Genomic DNA, 17,584 nt, shown 5'->3' with positions numbered 1-17,584 from the left:
AAGCTGTCCCATGTGGGCAGAAAACTCTTAGAGACTTGCCAAACATGATGACCTGTCATCCTCTGAATTGTAGACCATAATGCCCCAAATTAGAGAGCATGTAAAAAGGAAGGTGCCTGCCAAAGATGCAGTGTGTGGGATGGATGGGGGTGGCAGTTGGGATACTAGGTACAATGGTGGTAGAAACTATGCACTGCTGTAGGGATTGGGTGTTCAATCATTGTATTACTGAAATTCAATCATGAAAATTGTTGTAACTGTATCTCATGATGACTCATTAAAAAGGAATTCTTTTTAAAGAAGTGACACGTGGATAGTGTTTAAGGGTCTTAGGGAATTTGTTGGTTTGAAGTTGCAGTAAATTTGTACCTCAACACCATCAAAAGTTGTTTGAAACGCATTACTGAAACCATGATAAAAGCACAATTAAAAATAGGCATGATGCCCATAGAACCACTGCAATGTTAAGGAGAGTTTAACAGATACTAATTGAATCACAGGCACCACAAGATTCACAGAGTATTTCCAAGTGGAATCCAAGAAGCTCTGAAGGACCTGGAAATAATAGGTAATCCTTGACACCACAAAGTTCTAGCAGTTCTGCTTCCTCAGGTTTTTGCATAAAATTACTGGTCCTTGTATAAAATCTAGTCCTGGAGGACAGAGTATTACCAAAACACCTTCCACACCACAAATAAGGCTTAACCCAAAAAAGAAAAAAAATATGTAGGCATTTTATTGACTCTTTCCTAAGATTTGTGCATTTTTATCAATATGTGTTTAACCAATTGCTCAAATTTTATTGTATCCCTTTAACTACAGTATAGACTATACAATACAGAAAGTCGTTTTTCTTCTAGATTTTATTTTGTTTTGAGTCACATATGACTGTGCTCAGGCCATCATCTTGGCTCTGTGCTCAGGAGTCACTCACAATGAGATCTAGGGAATGCCATGGTATCACCTTATTACTGTATCACTGTCATCCTGTTCATCAATTTTCTCAAGTGGGCACCAGTAATGTCTCTATTATGAAACTTGCTGTTACTGTTTTTGGCATATGGAATACACCATGGGGAGCTTGCCAGGATCTGCCATGCGGGCAGGAAACTCTCAGTAGCTTGCTGGGCTCTCTGAGAGGGACGGAGGAATTGAACCTGGGTTGGCCGCATGCAAGGCAAATGCCCTACCCTCTATGCCATTACTCCAGTCCAATTGATCTGCTGTGTCAATCAAATTATCTGACCCATCATACTATCTTCAGGCATGAATGCTTTTGTTTATATATGTGTGTTTATATATGTGTATATATTTATGTATAAATGTTTGTATATATATGTTATTTATTTTCAAGTCATACCTAATAGTGCACAGGGCTTACTCCTGGCTCTGTGATAAGATTTTACTCCTGGTAGGACTCGTGAAACATACAGTGTTGGTGATTAAGCCCAGGTCAACCACATGAAGGGTAATCTCTTTAGCTGCTTTATTATCTCTATCACCCCATCAAATAAGTATTTATTTACAATGAAACTTGTAACTATGTCTTCATGATATCATTGGGTAGCAGTTATATGTATGCAATTTTTGTACTAAAATTGAGATATATTCTGTTTCCATTTTGGTATCTGAACTTAAAAGGTTCCAGAATTATGGCTTTTCAACTGTCAAGAGTTAAATTCTTGGTATCTACGAAACATCATTTTGTGTCTCTAAGGATATGGTTCCCAGTGATATCTTTGTTAGTATTTGGAAAATTTCCATTCTGGTAGTTTCATTAATGTGAAGTTTGGTCACAAGGGACCATTCAGTTATCCACAGAGGGATTTACATATCATAAGAGACTGTGATAATAAAACCATTTTATTTCATTCTTTGAAGTTCTGTTTTTGGAATACAGTGACAGTACAGCACGTAGGGTGAATGCCTTTATGTCTTGCCCCACCTGATTATGATCCCCAGCTCAACCTATGTGGAACTGTATCCGAGCACAGAGCTAAGAGAACTGCCAACTGTGTCCTCTAACTTTAGTCCTTCCCCATCCCACCACACATTCACACACTCACACACACACACAATTTATCTTTGCTCAGAGCTATCAGATTGTATCTATTTCTGTATCTTTTAAAAGCCATCTATACTTGTCAGACTTTTAAAGAAAAATTCTGTTTCAGTATTGAGATATCAGAAATTATTTCCTAGATTGAAAGTGAAATAAGCTCTTTCAGAATGGTTGTTTATAGCAGTAGTAACTGGAAATCATGAGAGCACATTAATGTTCCAACAGTGTAGTAACATGGAGGGGCACTTATGAACATATTGGAATTATCAGGATCATGTGTTTTACTAAAGACTTTATTATCTTCAACACATAGGGTAAGTATACTTTTTTTTGATACCAGTTAATTTTTTTTAACATTCTTTTTCCTTGATCTGAATAAAGTAGCTCCTGGCCATACTTATAAAAATTGGAATAGAAGTCAGATATCTCATGAAAATATACTTTTTGCTGTTATTTTGTTCTAGACTATTGGAATATAAACTGAGAATTTTCCATAGGTATATTAATTGAATGCATTATTAATGTTGAGACATTTCCTGTTTCTTTGTTGTTTGTTAGCAATATTTGTATGTTCAGATATAGTTCTCAAGTATGCTTTCAAGTGAATCTGAGTCAGTGTAACAGGTTAATTTCTTAATTAAAAAGGGCCTGTTTTAATGATGTAACTTTCAACAATTAACTATATCACTTTATCATCTAATTAAAATCCAAAATACAGTATTACAATTAGGATTTACTATATTAATATCACACACTAACAAGAAAATATATAAGATTAATTTACATTATCAAATCCATTATTCCTGATTGCCACCATGAGATATCTGACTTCTATTCCCATTTTTATGAAACACAAGAGATGTTTACTCAAGGACATGAATTTGTGTTCAAATGACACTCAAGAACCCAAAGGAAGCAGAATTTCCTCATTTTATTCAGAACATACAATTCCAAGGGAGTCAGAAGATTTTGAGATTATCAGATGGCTATTCTCCTCTTGAGATGTAATTAGTGCTCCTGATATTAATGCTTAGTTATGAATTATAGATTCATTTTTACTGATAGAATATCACAACTGACATCTGTTATTCACTTGATGGGGAAAAAAAGGAACAATAAAGAAAACAAACATTTGGAATTCTTATGGGTGTAGCCTAGAGTAAATATCCAGAAACTATAGTAGAGTTAGCTAATGATAGTCTTAGACTTAAATTTCTATTTATGTTAGCATGGATAACTGGTATATTTGTTTTTCTGTTAACTATTAGAAATATCTTCCTTTGCTATTTTACATAATGATGCTCAGAAGAAATTGGGAATCTAATGCCTCATACCAAAAATTGCATAATCTTTGTCCTTAGTCACTTAATTACTAACAATCATAGGACATTTATAGTCACCAAAATTCACCTGCAATGTAACTAATACAGGAAATGAAACACCAGTCATAGGGCTTTTGTTTAATGTGCAAATGTAGTAGCATAAATTTCTTAGTAGCAAATTGAAAATAATGAAGGTGAGATAGATAATACCAGAAAGAATAATTAGAAATCAAGATAATTTACTTCCTACATGCCTACATGTTTGTATGATTGTAATCAAATCTCTTAAATTTGAAAAACAAGTCGTCACTGACTGGGGAAACTGATGAAAGAGTTAATTATAGAAACACAAGAAAATAAATTGAATATAATTTTTTACAACTCAATCATGAGATTTGATATCATTTCCAAATCCTGTTAAACCAACTACAGCATATTTTACAAAAAATCAAATCCAAAATTGTTTCTTGGTGTTCTTGAAAGGGATTTTTAAAAGGTAACACTTTTGGTCTATAGGGAATTTCTATTTTTTTTTTTTTTTTGCTTTTTGGGTCACACCCAGCGATGCTCAGGGGTAACTCCTGGCTTTGCACTCAGGAATTACTCCTGGCAGTGCTTGGGGGACCATATCGGATGCCAGGATCGAACCCGGGTCGGCCGCGTGCAAGGCAAAAGCCCTACTCCCTGTGCTATCGCTCCGACCCCAATATAGGGAATTTCTTAAAATCATCTTTGATATTTCCAGAGATTTATAAGAGTGAAAGTGTCATTGAAAATAAACTTACTTCAGGAAAAATTGTTAAAGAATAAAATTTAACAAGATTGTTTGAAAATCTAGAGCTATAATAAAATCACCAATATAACATTGGGAGAAAACTATTCCAGTTGACACTTAACATAAAAGTATCAAAAGGAACCATGTACGGTTCTAGCAATCGTATTTCAGGATTTGTTTGCATTGGACATTCTCTAACCCTATTCTGTGTTTCTTTGTATTTTGCACATGAGTAATATCATCTGCTTATCTTTTACTTTTCTGATTCAGCAAACTAGCGTGGCCAACTTCCAAATCCATCCACATGACAGCAAGTTGCAAAAACTATTTTCCTCACAGCAGAAAAAAAATCCATTGTGTATCTATACCACATCTTGCTTATCGAATGGTACTCATTTGTGTTGAGTACTTTTTTTTTCTAATATTAGCTACTGAAAATATTGTTTCAATAAACATAGATAGACTTCTTTTCTGATTAATGTTTTTCTGCTCCTGGGATTGATTCCCAGGAGTTCAACTGTTTTCTGTTGGTAATGTTCTGAGAAGACTCCAAACTTTTCCAGTTTGTAATACAGAACAGTTCCACCAACAGTGATTAAGCATTTCCTTTTCAACACTCCCCACACAAGCATATTATTTCTGTTCCTTTCCACATACACCAATTTTGCTGGATTTAGGTGTTATCTCACTGTTTTTATTAGCATTTCCCTGGCAGTTACATAATGAACATTTTTCTTTCTGTTGGCTGACCAGGTTTCAAGGGAATGTTTGTTTATTTCCTTTCTGTTATGATTTTTTTTTGCTATTGTTGAGCTTTGAAAGTGCTTTATGTGTCTTGGAAATCAGCCTTTTGTATGATGAATATTATGAAAAGAGTTCCTCTGAATTGGCAGGCTGTCTTCTTAATTTAGGTCTCTATTTATTGTACTGTGCAGAAGACTTTTGTTCACAATATTTCCATTTTTTTAAAAAAATTTTGACTTTTATTTACTTTGTTGGTGAAATTGCATCATTAAAAACTCCTCTGAGAGTCAAAATGTTGGAGAGTCCTGCTTGTACTTTACTACATGTACTTTAAACATACAGGTTTGTTATCAAGAGCTTAAATTCATTTTGTAAAGCATAACATAGGGATCTAAAGTCACTTACTTACATATGGCTAGTGAAATTTCCCAGCACAGTTTGTCAAAGAGGCTCTTTTTGCTCCACTCCATACTCAAATTTGCATAAAATCAACTGTTTCGACATTTGGCATTTCAATTAAATTGGAGCTTTCTATTCATTCTATTGATTTTAAGAGTCTGTCTTTGTTCTAGTATCAAGAGACTTTGATTACACAGATTTCTCAGTGAAAAATAAAGTCTGATAATTTCACACTTCCCACACTTCTTTCAGAATTATTTTGGCTATTCTAGTAGTTTACTGATTTCAGTCCAATTTTAGAAGTGTTTATTTCATTAAAGTGTAACATAAAAATTTTAATGTAGACCATGTTGCATCTGTCAATTACTTGGAGAAGATGGTCATTAGAATGATGTTTATCTTCCCACTTCATAGCAAGGGACATGCTTCCATTTTTATTGGTCCTCTTTCCTTCAAACATGAATTATAATTTTCACTAAATAGGTTTTTATTTTTCTAATTATTTGGATTCCTAGGTACCTGAGGGGTTTTTGTTTGTTGTTTTGCATGACAAAGAAGATTTGATCCATATTCTGGGATCCAAGATGGTAAAGAAGTTAATCAAAAACAGAGATGACATGAGCCAATTATGTTAGCAGTGGTTACCTGAGTACAAAGCCAATAGTAACCCCTGAACAACATTAGGTGTGGCCTCTAAACCAAAATAAACAAAGATAGCATATTATATATAGAAAACTGCAAACAATTCTTTTTTTTTTTTTTTTGCTTTTTGGGTCACACCCTGTGATGCACAGGGGTTACTCCTGGCTCTGCACTTAGGAATTACTCCTGACGGTGATAGGGGACCATATGGGATGCTCAGAATCGAACCTGTGTCGGCGCATGCAAGTCAAATGCCTACCCGTTGTTTTATCGCTCCAGACTCAAAACTGCAAACAACTCATTTTTAAAAAACTCCTAGAAACTGTTGTGAAACAGAAAGAAATTTTAAAATCTGTTCAATTGAAGTAATTGCAATTGACTATCTTCAAAAATGTTTTATATTACTACTTTTTAAATATAGAAACATTTTTGTTTATGCAAATATTTCTTACATTTATACTTATTTTTTTAATTTTGTATTTATTGAATGTTTCGTATATCATTATTAATTATATTCAGAAACATTTTACTTATATACAATCATATGTGATTTTACATAACAGATATAAAAACTTTAGAATTACAATTTTTTGCATCTTTTAATAATTGTTATTAATACATCATATCATAGATTCATTTTTAGTACCCTGTACCCTGAGATTTTTTATACTCCCTTACATATATTATTATTATATTTTAAAATAATTTTATATTATTTCATATTCTTTTCTATAGTGTTTGAAGTTTTCTTTCCCTCTGCTGAAAATTATTTTTCTGGTTAGATTCATACTGGCCATTCTCACAGGTATGAGCTTATATTTTATTATTTTGGTTTACTCTTACCTTATAACTAATACTAATGAGCTATATGTTATGTTAAATACCTTTGTGTCTTTTTCGTCTATTCAGTTATTTGTCCCATAGATTGATAGTCTATTTTCTTAAGATACTGATAGTTATAATAAAGATACACATATGGGAACTACAGATAACAAAGCAGCACAATTTATTTCTCTCTGTTAGAAATGTAGAGCAATAGACGTTGAAATTATAGCACTGTCATCTTGTTGTGCATCGATTTGCTCGAGTGGGCACCAGTAACATCTCCATTCTGATGCTTGTTAGTTTTTGGCATATTGAATACACCACGGGTAGCTTGCTCGGCTCTGCCGTGCGGGCGGGATACTCTTGGCAGCTTGCCGGGCTCTTCTAGAGGGACAGAGAAACCGAACCCAGGTCAGCTATGGACAAGGCAAACGCCCTACCGGCTGTGCTATCATTGTTTTTTCATTTTAATATACTAAGAAATGCATGAAATGAGAAGTATTAGTGGTGTAAATGAAGCATTATTTCTTAATGAGCATGTAGTATTTAAGTAAAATATGAAGCTTCTGAGTGCATTTCATTAGAATGATCATGATTTAGACACAAAATTAAACTCATGCGTGTAGTGAACGCTTATTAAGAACACATAGAAAGGGACTAGAGTGATAGTACAGCGGGAAGAACATTTGGCTTGTATGTGGCTGAGCTTGATTTGATCTCCAGCATCCCATATGATCCCCTGAGCACCTTCAGGAGTGATTCCTGAGTCCATAGCAAGGATTAACCTCCGAGCATTGCTGGGTGTAACCCAAAAAGCACTGCCCCCACAATAAAATAAAAACAGATAAGGGAAAATTAGGGGAAAGTGTCATAAATAGGATGATTATAAAAAATAAGTATGGAAAAGGAAATTCAGAGACAAAAATTTGAAAAATCAGAAACAAAAAATAAAACTAAATCAGGATATGATGCAAACTGTCATGAAGTACAGTGGACTATGTCAAATTAAGGCAAATATAAGATAAAGTGGTTTTCATTTCACCCATAAAGATAGCACCTCCTCAAATCAATAGGACACTCCCCTAGCAACATTCTAGAAATCTAAGAGTCAGCACGGATTGTGGAGCTGATGGTTTAAATTAGAACCAAGAGTTCTCATTCAGAACATTATTTTACTGCTTTGTTTTATCTAGAAGCTATGTCATACACAGTGGAGCACTAATCTAGAAATTAGAAACAAGAAACCCATGAGGATTTTTACATTGAAATTAGATGATCTATAAATCCATAGAATAAATAGAGTGTAAGTGACTTAGGAGAAGACTGAATATGTTTTACTTAGACAAGAAATGAATCATTAAAAAGTGAGCATAAGATTTTCAGCTGTCTACATAATCAGTGTTTTATCTTGCACATCATCAGAAATTCTATACACTCAATTTTGTATATAAGAAACAAAATATGGGTTAGTGAAAATTAAACACAGTATGATCATTCAGGAATCCATAGAAAATATCTAAAGAGATAGTTATGGCATATAAAGGTGTGGTATGTATAGCTTATTTGTAGTGGAAAATATTTTTCTATTAAGCAAGATAGGCATCAACAAATATCTTGTATTGAACTCTGTCAATTTATGAGTCCTCTACAAAATTTTCTTCAGGTAAAATAATAAAATTCAGCTGATCACCACAGGCAGTTTCCAAGGAACCACTTGTGGCACTGTGGAGCAAAAGTGATTCATCTTTATGATAGGCAGAACCTTTCCTGCTAGAATATCTTTTCAGCTTCCTCAAAGTAATACTTGATATGATATGCAAATGTAAACATATACACCTAATTAGTTACATTATTCCCATGCAATTACTTGTTCATTAAATTTTATTTAAAAATATTGAACGCTAAAATTTTAAACTCATTAAATATCATGAAACTACTCCCAAGTACATAAAACTCAAAAACAGTTAAGTCAAAGAATATACAGATTAATTAACATTACTAACTAAAATCCAAGTGAAAGTAGCCTTCTTTTCCTTATTTTACACTTATCTCTTTCTATTTTATACAGAGATCAAGATATAAGACTGAAATGAGAAATCACACACCAGTAACCACATTCATCCTCCTGGGATTGACAGATGACCCACAACTGCAGATTCCACTTTTTATATTTCTACTTATCACCTACATGTTGAGTGCCATTGGAAACATGACCATCATCATTCTCATCTTTCTGGACACTCACCTTAAAACTGCCATGTACTATTTTCTGCAAAACTTTTCCTTCTTAGAAATCTCATTCACATCGGCCTGTGTCCCAAGATTCTTGTACAATATAGCAACAGGAGACAGATCCATTACCTATAACTCTTGTATATCTCAGGTATTTTTCGCAGACCTATTTGCAATAGTAGAATTTTTCCTCCTGGCAACTATGTCCTATGATCGTTATGTAGCCATCTGCAAACCCCTTCATTACATGACAATCATGAATCCCCTGGTCTGCAAAAAACTTATCTCTGGCTGTTGGGTAATTACACTGTTGCTCATGATACCACCACTAGGCTATGTGCTGACATTGGACTTCTGTGACTCTGAAATAGACCACTTTTTCTGTGATTCTAATCCTCTCCTGAAGATCTCCTGTTCTGATACAGAATTCATGGAGAAGATGGTTCTTTACTGCTCTTCATTTATCCTACTAGTGACTCTCACGTTTGTGCTTTGGTCCTATGGAAGTATCATTCGCACGATTCTTGGGTTCCCCTCTGCTCAGCAGAAGAAAAAGGCATTTTCTACCTGTTCCTCCCACATGATTGTGGTTTCCATCACTTATGGCAGCTGTATGTTCATCTATATCAAACCTTCTGCTAAAGATGATATGGCTACTAATAAGGGAGTAGCTGTATTAGCTACTTCCATCTCTCCCATGTTAAACCCATTTATTTATACTCTAAGAAACAAACAAGTGAAAAACGCTTTGAATGACTTTTTAAAACAACTACTACTCTTGGAACCACAAAGGTATCACCGGGGTTAAGAAACTTGCCTTGCAGGTAGCTGATCATGATATTTTGTTTAGGATAGAGCAAGCAGTAAGGCCTGAGTATCTCTGGTGTGCTTCTTTCTGAAAAAAAAAAATCATCATCATCATCATCATCATCCTGTTGATTGTCGAATTTCTCGAGCAGTCTCAGTAACATCTCCGTTTATCCAAGCCCTGAGATTTTAGAAGCCTCTCTCTACTCGTTCTTCCAATGATGCCGTACTGGAGGCTCTTTCAGGGTCAGAGAAATGAGACCCAAATGAGAATGTAATCCAAAAACCAAAAAAAAAAAAATTCATTCACTTTCATGTAATCATGTAGTTATAGAAAAGTTTTGCAACCTTTTACTTTTTGTTTGTTTGTTTTTGGGTTACACCTGGTGATGCATAAGGGTTATTCCTGTCTCACACACTCAGGAATTACCCCTGGCAGTACTCAGGAGACCATATAGGATGCTGGGAATTGAACCCAAGTCAGCCGCATGCAAGACAAATGCCCTATGCATTGTGCTATTGCTCCAGCCCTGAAAGTGAATAAATTTTAACTATCAAAGATGATTTAGAAATAAGTCCTTATTTCTATATGCTCTATCAAAATTCTTTGCTTTGTAGGAATATTTTATTAACATGGCCATGAACTAACTACCTTTGTCATATAGAGTTTTTGTCATCATGTTCTCTAAGAAAAACTAATCATCTGTTTAGTGCTTTTGGGGGAAGTATTTTGGCATAATATAGACAATGACTTTATCTCATAGTACCCTTTATTGCTATTTTAACTTTTGTGTATTTCATTTTGTTTGCTTGTGCTATTCAAGCGGAGTTCAATAAAGACATGTGTTAATCCTAATGATACTGCTCAGGGAGATGTAGGCCTCTAGGTTGAGTGATCCAATACCTTGATCACTTTTTCTGTGATCCCTTAAAATCTACTTTATATCATAGAGTTTACCTTTCAATATTATAATATTTTTACAATATCCTTAATTTATTTTATTTTTGGTTTTTGGGTCACACCCGGTGATGCACAGGGGTTACTCCTGGCTCATGCACTCAGGAATTACTCCTAGCAGTGCTCGGGGGAAATATATGGGATGCTGGGATTCGAACCCAGGTCGGCTGCGTGCAAGGCAAACGTCCTACCTGCTGTGCTATTGCTCCAGCCCCAGCATCCATAATTTCAAATTTTATGTCAAGCCCTCAAAGTAATTTATTTTCTCCTAATGTTTCCTTCTAGTTCAGGTCTAGAGCAATAGGAGAGCTGGTCACAACTGCCTTGCACTTGGTCAACCCGGGTTCGGTCCCAGTACCCTGTATGTTACCCAGGCACCGCCAGGAGTTATCCTGATCTCAGAGCCAGGAGTAAACCTGGGAAACACCCGGATGTGATCCCAAAACCTACAAACAAACTAAATTTCCTTCTAATTTGAAAAAAATATATGAACTTGTCTAGAAGATTGTCTAAGTTTTATAATGTTTTTCCATAATCAACTGAGAGACATTTGTGATAATTTTGTTATTTTGTATGACTACAATAGCTTTGTAGTTTATTGACTAAATAATGACAATAAAGCCCTACTTATAGCTTCTATCGTGCATTCAGCAGCTATTTGGATTTTTTTCTTTTATTAATTAAAGAATTAATGCATTTATGGAATTCTATAGTATGGCAAAAAAAGTTCTAAACAAACATTTTTAAATGATCGTCATGGAGCAAATATACCTCTCTGGTGACTGGCACTCAGCGTTTGTTCAACTTCTGATTGTGAAATTTGAAGTGTAATGAATATGATAGTGGGCACAGATTGTAGTATAGTGCACAAGTTTATGTCCCTTTCTGATTACTTTTACTTTTACTTTGTCTGTTTACTTTCTGATAACTCATTATAAGAATTATAAAATATTTTATAATGAGTAATCAGAAAGTAAACACTAAAATCGAGATAGAACAGGGAGTAATATCCATGTCTTTGCACACGGTCAACCCCAATACAATCCCCAGCATAACACATGCACTAGCAGACATGATCCCAAGTGCAGAGTCAAGAGTAAACTTACTTGTACAACACCGAGTGCAGTTCAAATACAAACAAAAAATAATACGGTGGAAATACTTGGTTTTGATTCCCTTAATATTTGCCTTAATTTGCATTGTACAAAATAGTGGAATTCTAAGGTATTTATGCATATTTTAATGATGCACCTATATTCTTCCAGAAGATATCCAACAGAATGATAGGTACTTAATGGGTATTGAGTACACTCCAGGTAGGTTTATATTTTTAACAATAATTAAAATATTTAAAAATAATATGTAAAGTATTGGGGGCTCTTTCAGGGTCAGGGGAATGAGACCCATTAAAGAGTTTCCAATACGGCAGCGTTAGGAAAGATAAGTATGGAGTGGCTGCTAAAATCTCAGGACTGGGATGAATGAAGACTTACTGGCACCCGCTCGAGTAAACAATGGGATGACAGTGATACAGTGATGTAAAGTATCAGTTGTAAAATGATAATGTATATTTCTTGCTTCTGCAAAGTATCCAACGCCTTCAGTATATATTTGCATGCTTCAAAATATACGCAATATAGATTTATGTAGTAAAAGGTACAAAATTCCTTGCTTCTAACTCAAACATTACTTTTCTAATATTTCCACAGTTAATGATATAAAATAATGATTCTTGTTTTTAATTTTTAAATTTGGTAATAGAAATGCAAGATTAAGAATCCCTCACACTAAAGAGTCATCATATTCTCCAAGGAAGATAATATAATTGCTAATTATATACTTTCAATGGAGAGTTTTCACTTTTGCAATTTTCTTGATTGTGTGCCCAAATGATCCACCAGACCACACAAAGGAAATTTCTGAAAATAAGGGCAGTCAATGGGATAAATTATCAAAAAATTATTTACTTACAGTAAAACAAATTCATTTATGATATTTAATAAAATATAATGGGGATATCTAATGTGTAATATCTGATGTCTAGTGTGCAATGTCTAAGAGAACTAAAGTCATTAAAAATATGTGTGGGAAATCATTCTTTGAAGACCTTCCCATAATCTGGGAGATTCCCTGCATTCCTTTGTTTTTACACTAATAAAGTATTTCTTTAAAAAATGTGTGTACGTCTATATATATATGTACACATATACATACACTTACATTGAGCTTTGATGAAATTTTATAGGTATTAAGCATGTGCCTTGCATATGGCCAATACACATTGCTCCTAAGTATCCTATATGAACACAGAATGACGAGTAAGAACTAAGCAATGGTGGGTGTGACTAAATCATAATTTTTTTGTTTTGTTTTTGTGGGTGATACTCAGGGATTACTCCTGGTTCTGCTTGGGGGACCATATGGGATGCTGGGAATCGAACCCAGGTCGGCTGTGTGCTGGCAGCCGCCCTACCCGCTGTGCTATAACTCCAGCCTCAAATTTTTATTTTTATTTTATTTTTTTTAAAGAAATATTTTATTGAACCACCGTGAAAACAAGAAAAAAAATACAAAGCTTTCAGGTTTAAGTCACAGTCAAATACTGATTAAACCACCATCCCTTCACCAGTGCACCCGTTCCACCACCAAGAACCCCAATACACCCCCCTCCCACCCCACCCCCCCAGCCTCAAATTTTTAAAAGTGGATATGGTCTCATGAATTTAACTCAAACATATGCCATACATAAATTGCATGATTCAGTACTTATGGTAGAATCCTGGCCTCCTGAGCACTGTTAGTGTAAAATAAGTATTGCATTGTCAAAAAAAAAATTCACTGCCCCCCCAAGAAATAAAACCTAAAAAATGACACTATGAAATAGAATAGGTAATACTAATTATATTTTGCGAGTTGTATCTGTGAGTTAAAAATATTATAAGTAATTTGTGATTTATAAAATCTTGATGTTTATTAGTTAGCAAGACAGTTTGTATATTAAGGAGACACAACGTTCAAATACTTACTGCTGCACATTTCGTCAAAATTTTATTGTATTTATATTTTATAAATTCCTTACTTCCAGAAGTTTGTATCTTACATAAGATATTTATTAGTTTTTAAACAAAATCACTTATGTAAAATGTTAATAAGAAATTACTGAAAATTTCAGAATAAAACATTTTTTGGTCTTTGAATCATAGGCCAAATCCAGCTTCTCTTGGGTCTTATTCCTAAATTCTGCTCAGGGATCCTTGGTAGCAGGGCTCAAGGAACTATATGCAGTACTAGAAAAAGAGTCAGGATCATCCATGTAAAAGGCCTTAACCCCACATTATCCAGGCTGCAAATGCACCAAATATTGTCACTCACAAGATTTTCCAATTTTTAATTTAATCAATGATATAATAATAAGCTATTTTATTAAGATAATTCCAGTACCACCAAAGCAGGAAAGTAATATATATATAATTACATAAAATTCATACAAGACAAATATTTTATCACTTTTATTAAACATTTTCCTATAAATTGAATGCACATTTTAGTATAAATTTTAATTGTTTTGAAGAAAGTCTTTGAGTCTTGGATTTAACCCTTGTTACAGTTTTATGGACGTTGGCATTTTGAGCAATATTGTGAGTGGAATGAGATAAAATAGGTAATTGAACTTAAAAGGAACTTCTGTTTCTTAATCTTGGAGAATAGTCTACATTTTCACTCTACAAAGACACATGAATTTTATAATTTATATAGATTATTTCGATGACTGCTGAATCGGTCATCGAAGCCCTAGTCAAACAGGGCATTCAAACTCAGTATATCAAAATCCTCCTCGAGCTGTATTGTGGATTCACCACCAGGATCTCAACATTCTACAAGGAAGTGATGATTGATGTAAAGAGAGGGGTGCAGCAGGGTGATACCATTTCACCGAAACTCTTCAGTGCCACCCTCGAGAACATCATGTAACGACTGGAATGGGAAGGAATGGGAGTGAAGATAGACAGTCGGCAATTACACCACCTCCGCTTCGCTGATGACATCATTCTCATAATGCCAAACATTAGCCAAGCGGCACAAATGCTGGCTGACTTCGACCTCGAGTGTGGAAAGGTCGGATTGCAGCTGAATCTCAACAAGACGATGCTCATGAAAAATGAACTAGACCCTGAAGCTCCATTTGCTCTCAATGGAACAAACATCTCCAAATGCAGCAGCTATGTGTACCTGGGTCGAAAAATCAACATGAGGAATGACTTGGTGCCAGAATTGTGCAGGAGGAAGAGAGCAGCGTGGAATGCCTTCAAGAGCACCGAAGAAGAGGTTAAGAGGACTAAGAACTTCCGACTCTGGGCACATCTTTTGGACTCCACTGTTCTTCCTGCACTAACATATGCCTCAGAGACCTGGGCCCTATGCAAACAGGATGAGAACGCTATTAGGGTATCCCAAAGAGGCATTGAAAGAGCTATGCTAGGAGTATCACGTCTCACTCAAGTGAGAGAAGGAATCCGGAGTTCTGACCTCCGTCGACGGTCAAGAATCAGGGACCCTGTCTCGTTTGCCAAGGCATCAAAAATCAGATGGGCCGGTCATGTAATGCTATTCAGAGACGACTGCTGGACTAGAGCTGTTACGGCTGGATTCCACAGGACATCAGGAGACCGCATGGCCACCCACCAACTAGATGGTCAGATTTCTTTGTCAATTCCCTGAATGAACAATCTGAGGCTCCTCCTGTTCCTGGAGCAAGCAGATATCATTGGGCTGCACTAGCACGCGACAGGGACAAATGGCGACATTACTGGTGCCCACTCGATCAAATCATAGATCAACGGATGACAAGTGATACAAGTGATATAGATTATTTATTTCTACTTGAATTATAGTTGTATCTGTTAAAATGTATTTCGTTTAAGAGTTTGTCTTGCCAATTTGTTAAAACAAGTATGAGTAGAGTAATTTCATGTTATCCTAATAGCAAGTTATACTTAGTTATCCTGGGCTGGAGCGATAGCACAGCGGTTTGGCATTTGCCTGTCACACGGCCGACCCGAGTTCGATTCCCTGCCCCTCTCGGAGAGCCCGTCAAGCTACCGAGAGTATGGCGCCCACGCAGCAGAGTCTAGCAAGCTACCCGTGCATATTGGATATGCCAAAACCAGTGACAGTAAGTCTCTCAATGAGAGACGTTACTGGTGCCCGCTCAAACAAATCGATGAGCAACGGGGACGACAGTGACAGTGACAGTGACATAGTTATCCTAATAATAAGAAATCATTTAGTCTCTCACAGCATCATCAGATGTTTCTAGCAACAGCTTATCAAAATTGCTCCTCTTTGCTAACTATAAGGAAAGGTCAGTACATGCTTTCATACTAATTGCTTGATTATATAACCTTTTGAAATCATGTATTCAGATACACTACTTTGAATATATAAAGTCAATGATGTTCATTTTGAGTGTTGGTTGACCAGAATTCTTTGTATAAAATTTCCTATTTCAAATAATGTAAGTGAGGTCTTTTATTCCAGGGTCGAACTGACCAAACAATTTTTTTTTAATTTTATTGCATCACTGTGAGATAGTTACCAGCTTTCATGTGTGGGTTACAATCTCACAATGATCAAACACCCATCCCTCCACCAGTGCACATTCCCCACCACCAATATACTGGGTATACCCCCCCTTTCCGACCCTCCCCCTGCCTCTATGGCAGACAAGGACAGTAGATACAAGGGCCCGGGGGATTGCCCCATAGCTGGAAGACTTTTTCATGTGCAGAGGGGAGAAGGCAGATAGAATAGAGAAGGGATCACTAAGAAAATGATGTCTGGAGGAACCAGTTGGGATGGGAGATGTGTGCCGAAAGTAGATAATGTTTAACAAACATGATGACCTCTCAGTGTCTCTGTTTCAAGCCATAATGCCCAAAAGTAGAGATAATGGGGACCTGACCAAACATTTTATTTTTCCAAACAAATAACATACAAAAGGAGTCCCAAATAATGACTTTGAACCAACATACAAGAACACTAAGTGTGAAGACTGATAGGATTTAGCACCCCATTATTCTCATGCACTATTATAACTTTAGTTTTCAGAGGAGAGACATGAGTAACAGAGAACAGCTGTTTCATCTTATTTATTCTGTGGCCACTCCAGAAAGCAGTCAGAGAAGGATTACATCCAATCGGACCATGCACATGATTTCAGGTGAACTAAAATTCATAAATAAACATGCAGTTTATTAGCATGTGAAAACAAAATTTTTTTTTTGAGACTTTAGGTGAAATGCACACAGATGTTGGTACCTTGCATGTAACACCATGCAGTCCATATCACCACATTTATATACATGCTCAATGGGCACAGTTGTCACCTATATAGATAATTTAACTACTTAAAGGGAGAAAGAGAAATATGCATAATGATTTCACTACCCAATTCTACACCCTTAAATGTAGATTTATGTGATGTCTAAAACATAACATACCTACAATTCAACTTAGCAAAGAAGATGAAGGACTTACATATGGAAAATTATTAATCACTACTATAACAAATGGAAGGCAACAGCAAAGATTGTTTAAATATTTGTGTTAATGGTTCAAAGAATATGCAGTTACAAAATAACTATCACACCCAAAACATTATTTAGGTACAATGCAATTAATAAATATCTAAGATCATTTCAAGAACTCACACTATACAGAAATGTTTTTTCTCCTCCTTCTCTTTTTGTTGATTGGGGTCAGACCTACGTGTGCTCAGGGCTCACTCTTGGCTCTGTGTACAGCGGTCAATCCTGACA

At 35.5% G+C, this 17,584-nt stretch overlaps 1 protein-coding gene across 1 annotated transcript; it reads left to right on the top strand.

Annotated features, from left to right (window-relative positions):
* The first annotated feature begins 8,858 nt into the window (after window positions 1–8,858).
* LOC101557117 (olfactory receptor 6C2-like) lies at window positions 8,859–9,809 on the top strand. Its single transcript, XM_004601876.2, has one exon. It carries the CDS (start codon window positions 8,859–8,861, stop codon window positions 9,807–9,809), a length of 951 nt encoding a protein of 316 aa, XP_004601933.2.
* The last annotated feature ends 7,775 nt before the right edge of the window (window positions 9,810–17,584 follow it).

The sequence above is a fragment of the Sorex araneus genome, chromosome 2 (assembly GCF_027595985.1).
Source record: "Sorex araneus isolate mSorAra2 chromosome 2, mSorAra2.pri, whole genome shotgun sequence".
NCBI classification, from domain to species: Eukaryota; Metazoa; Chordata; class Mammalia; order Eulipotyphla; family Soricidae; genus Sorex; species Sorex araneus.
This window is presented reverse-complemented; position numbering and strand designations above follow the sequence as displayed.

Bases quoted from the DNA above. Each gene is read 5' to 3' on its own strand.
- LOC101557117 (XM_004601876.2), top strand. From the start codon at position 8,859: ATGAGAAATCACACACCAGTAACCACATTCATCCTCCTGGGATTGACA.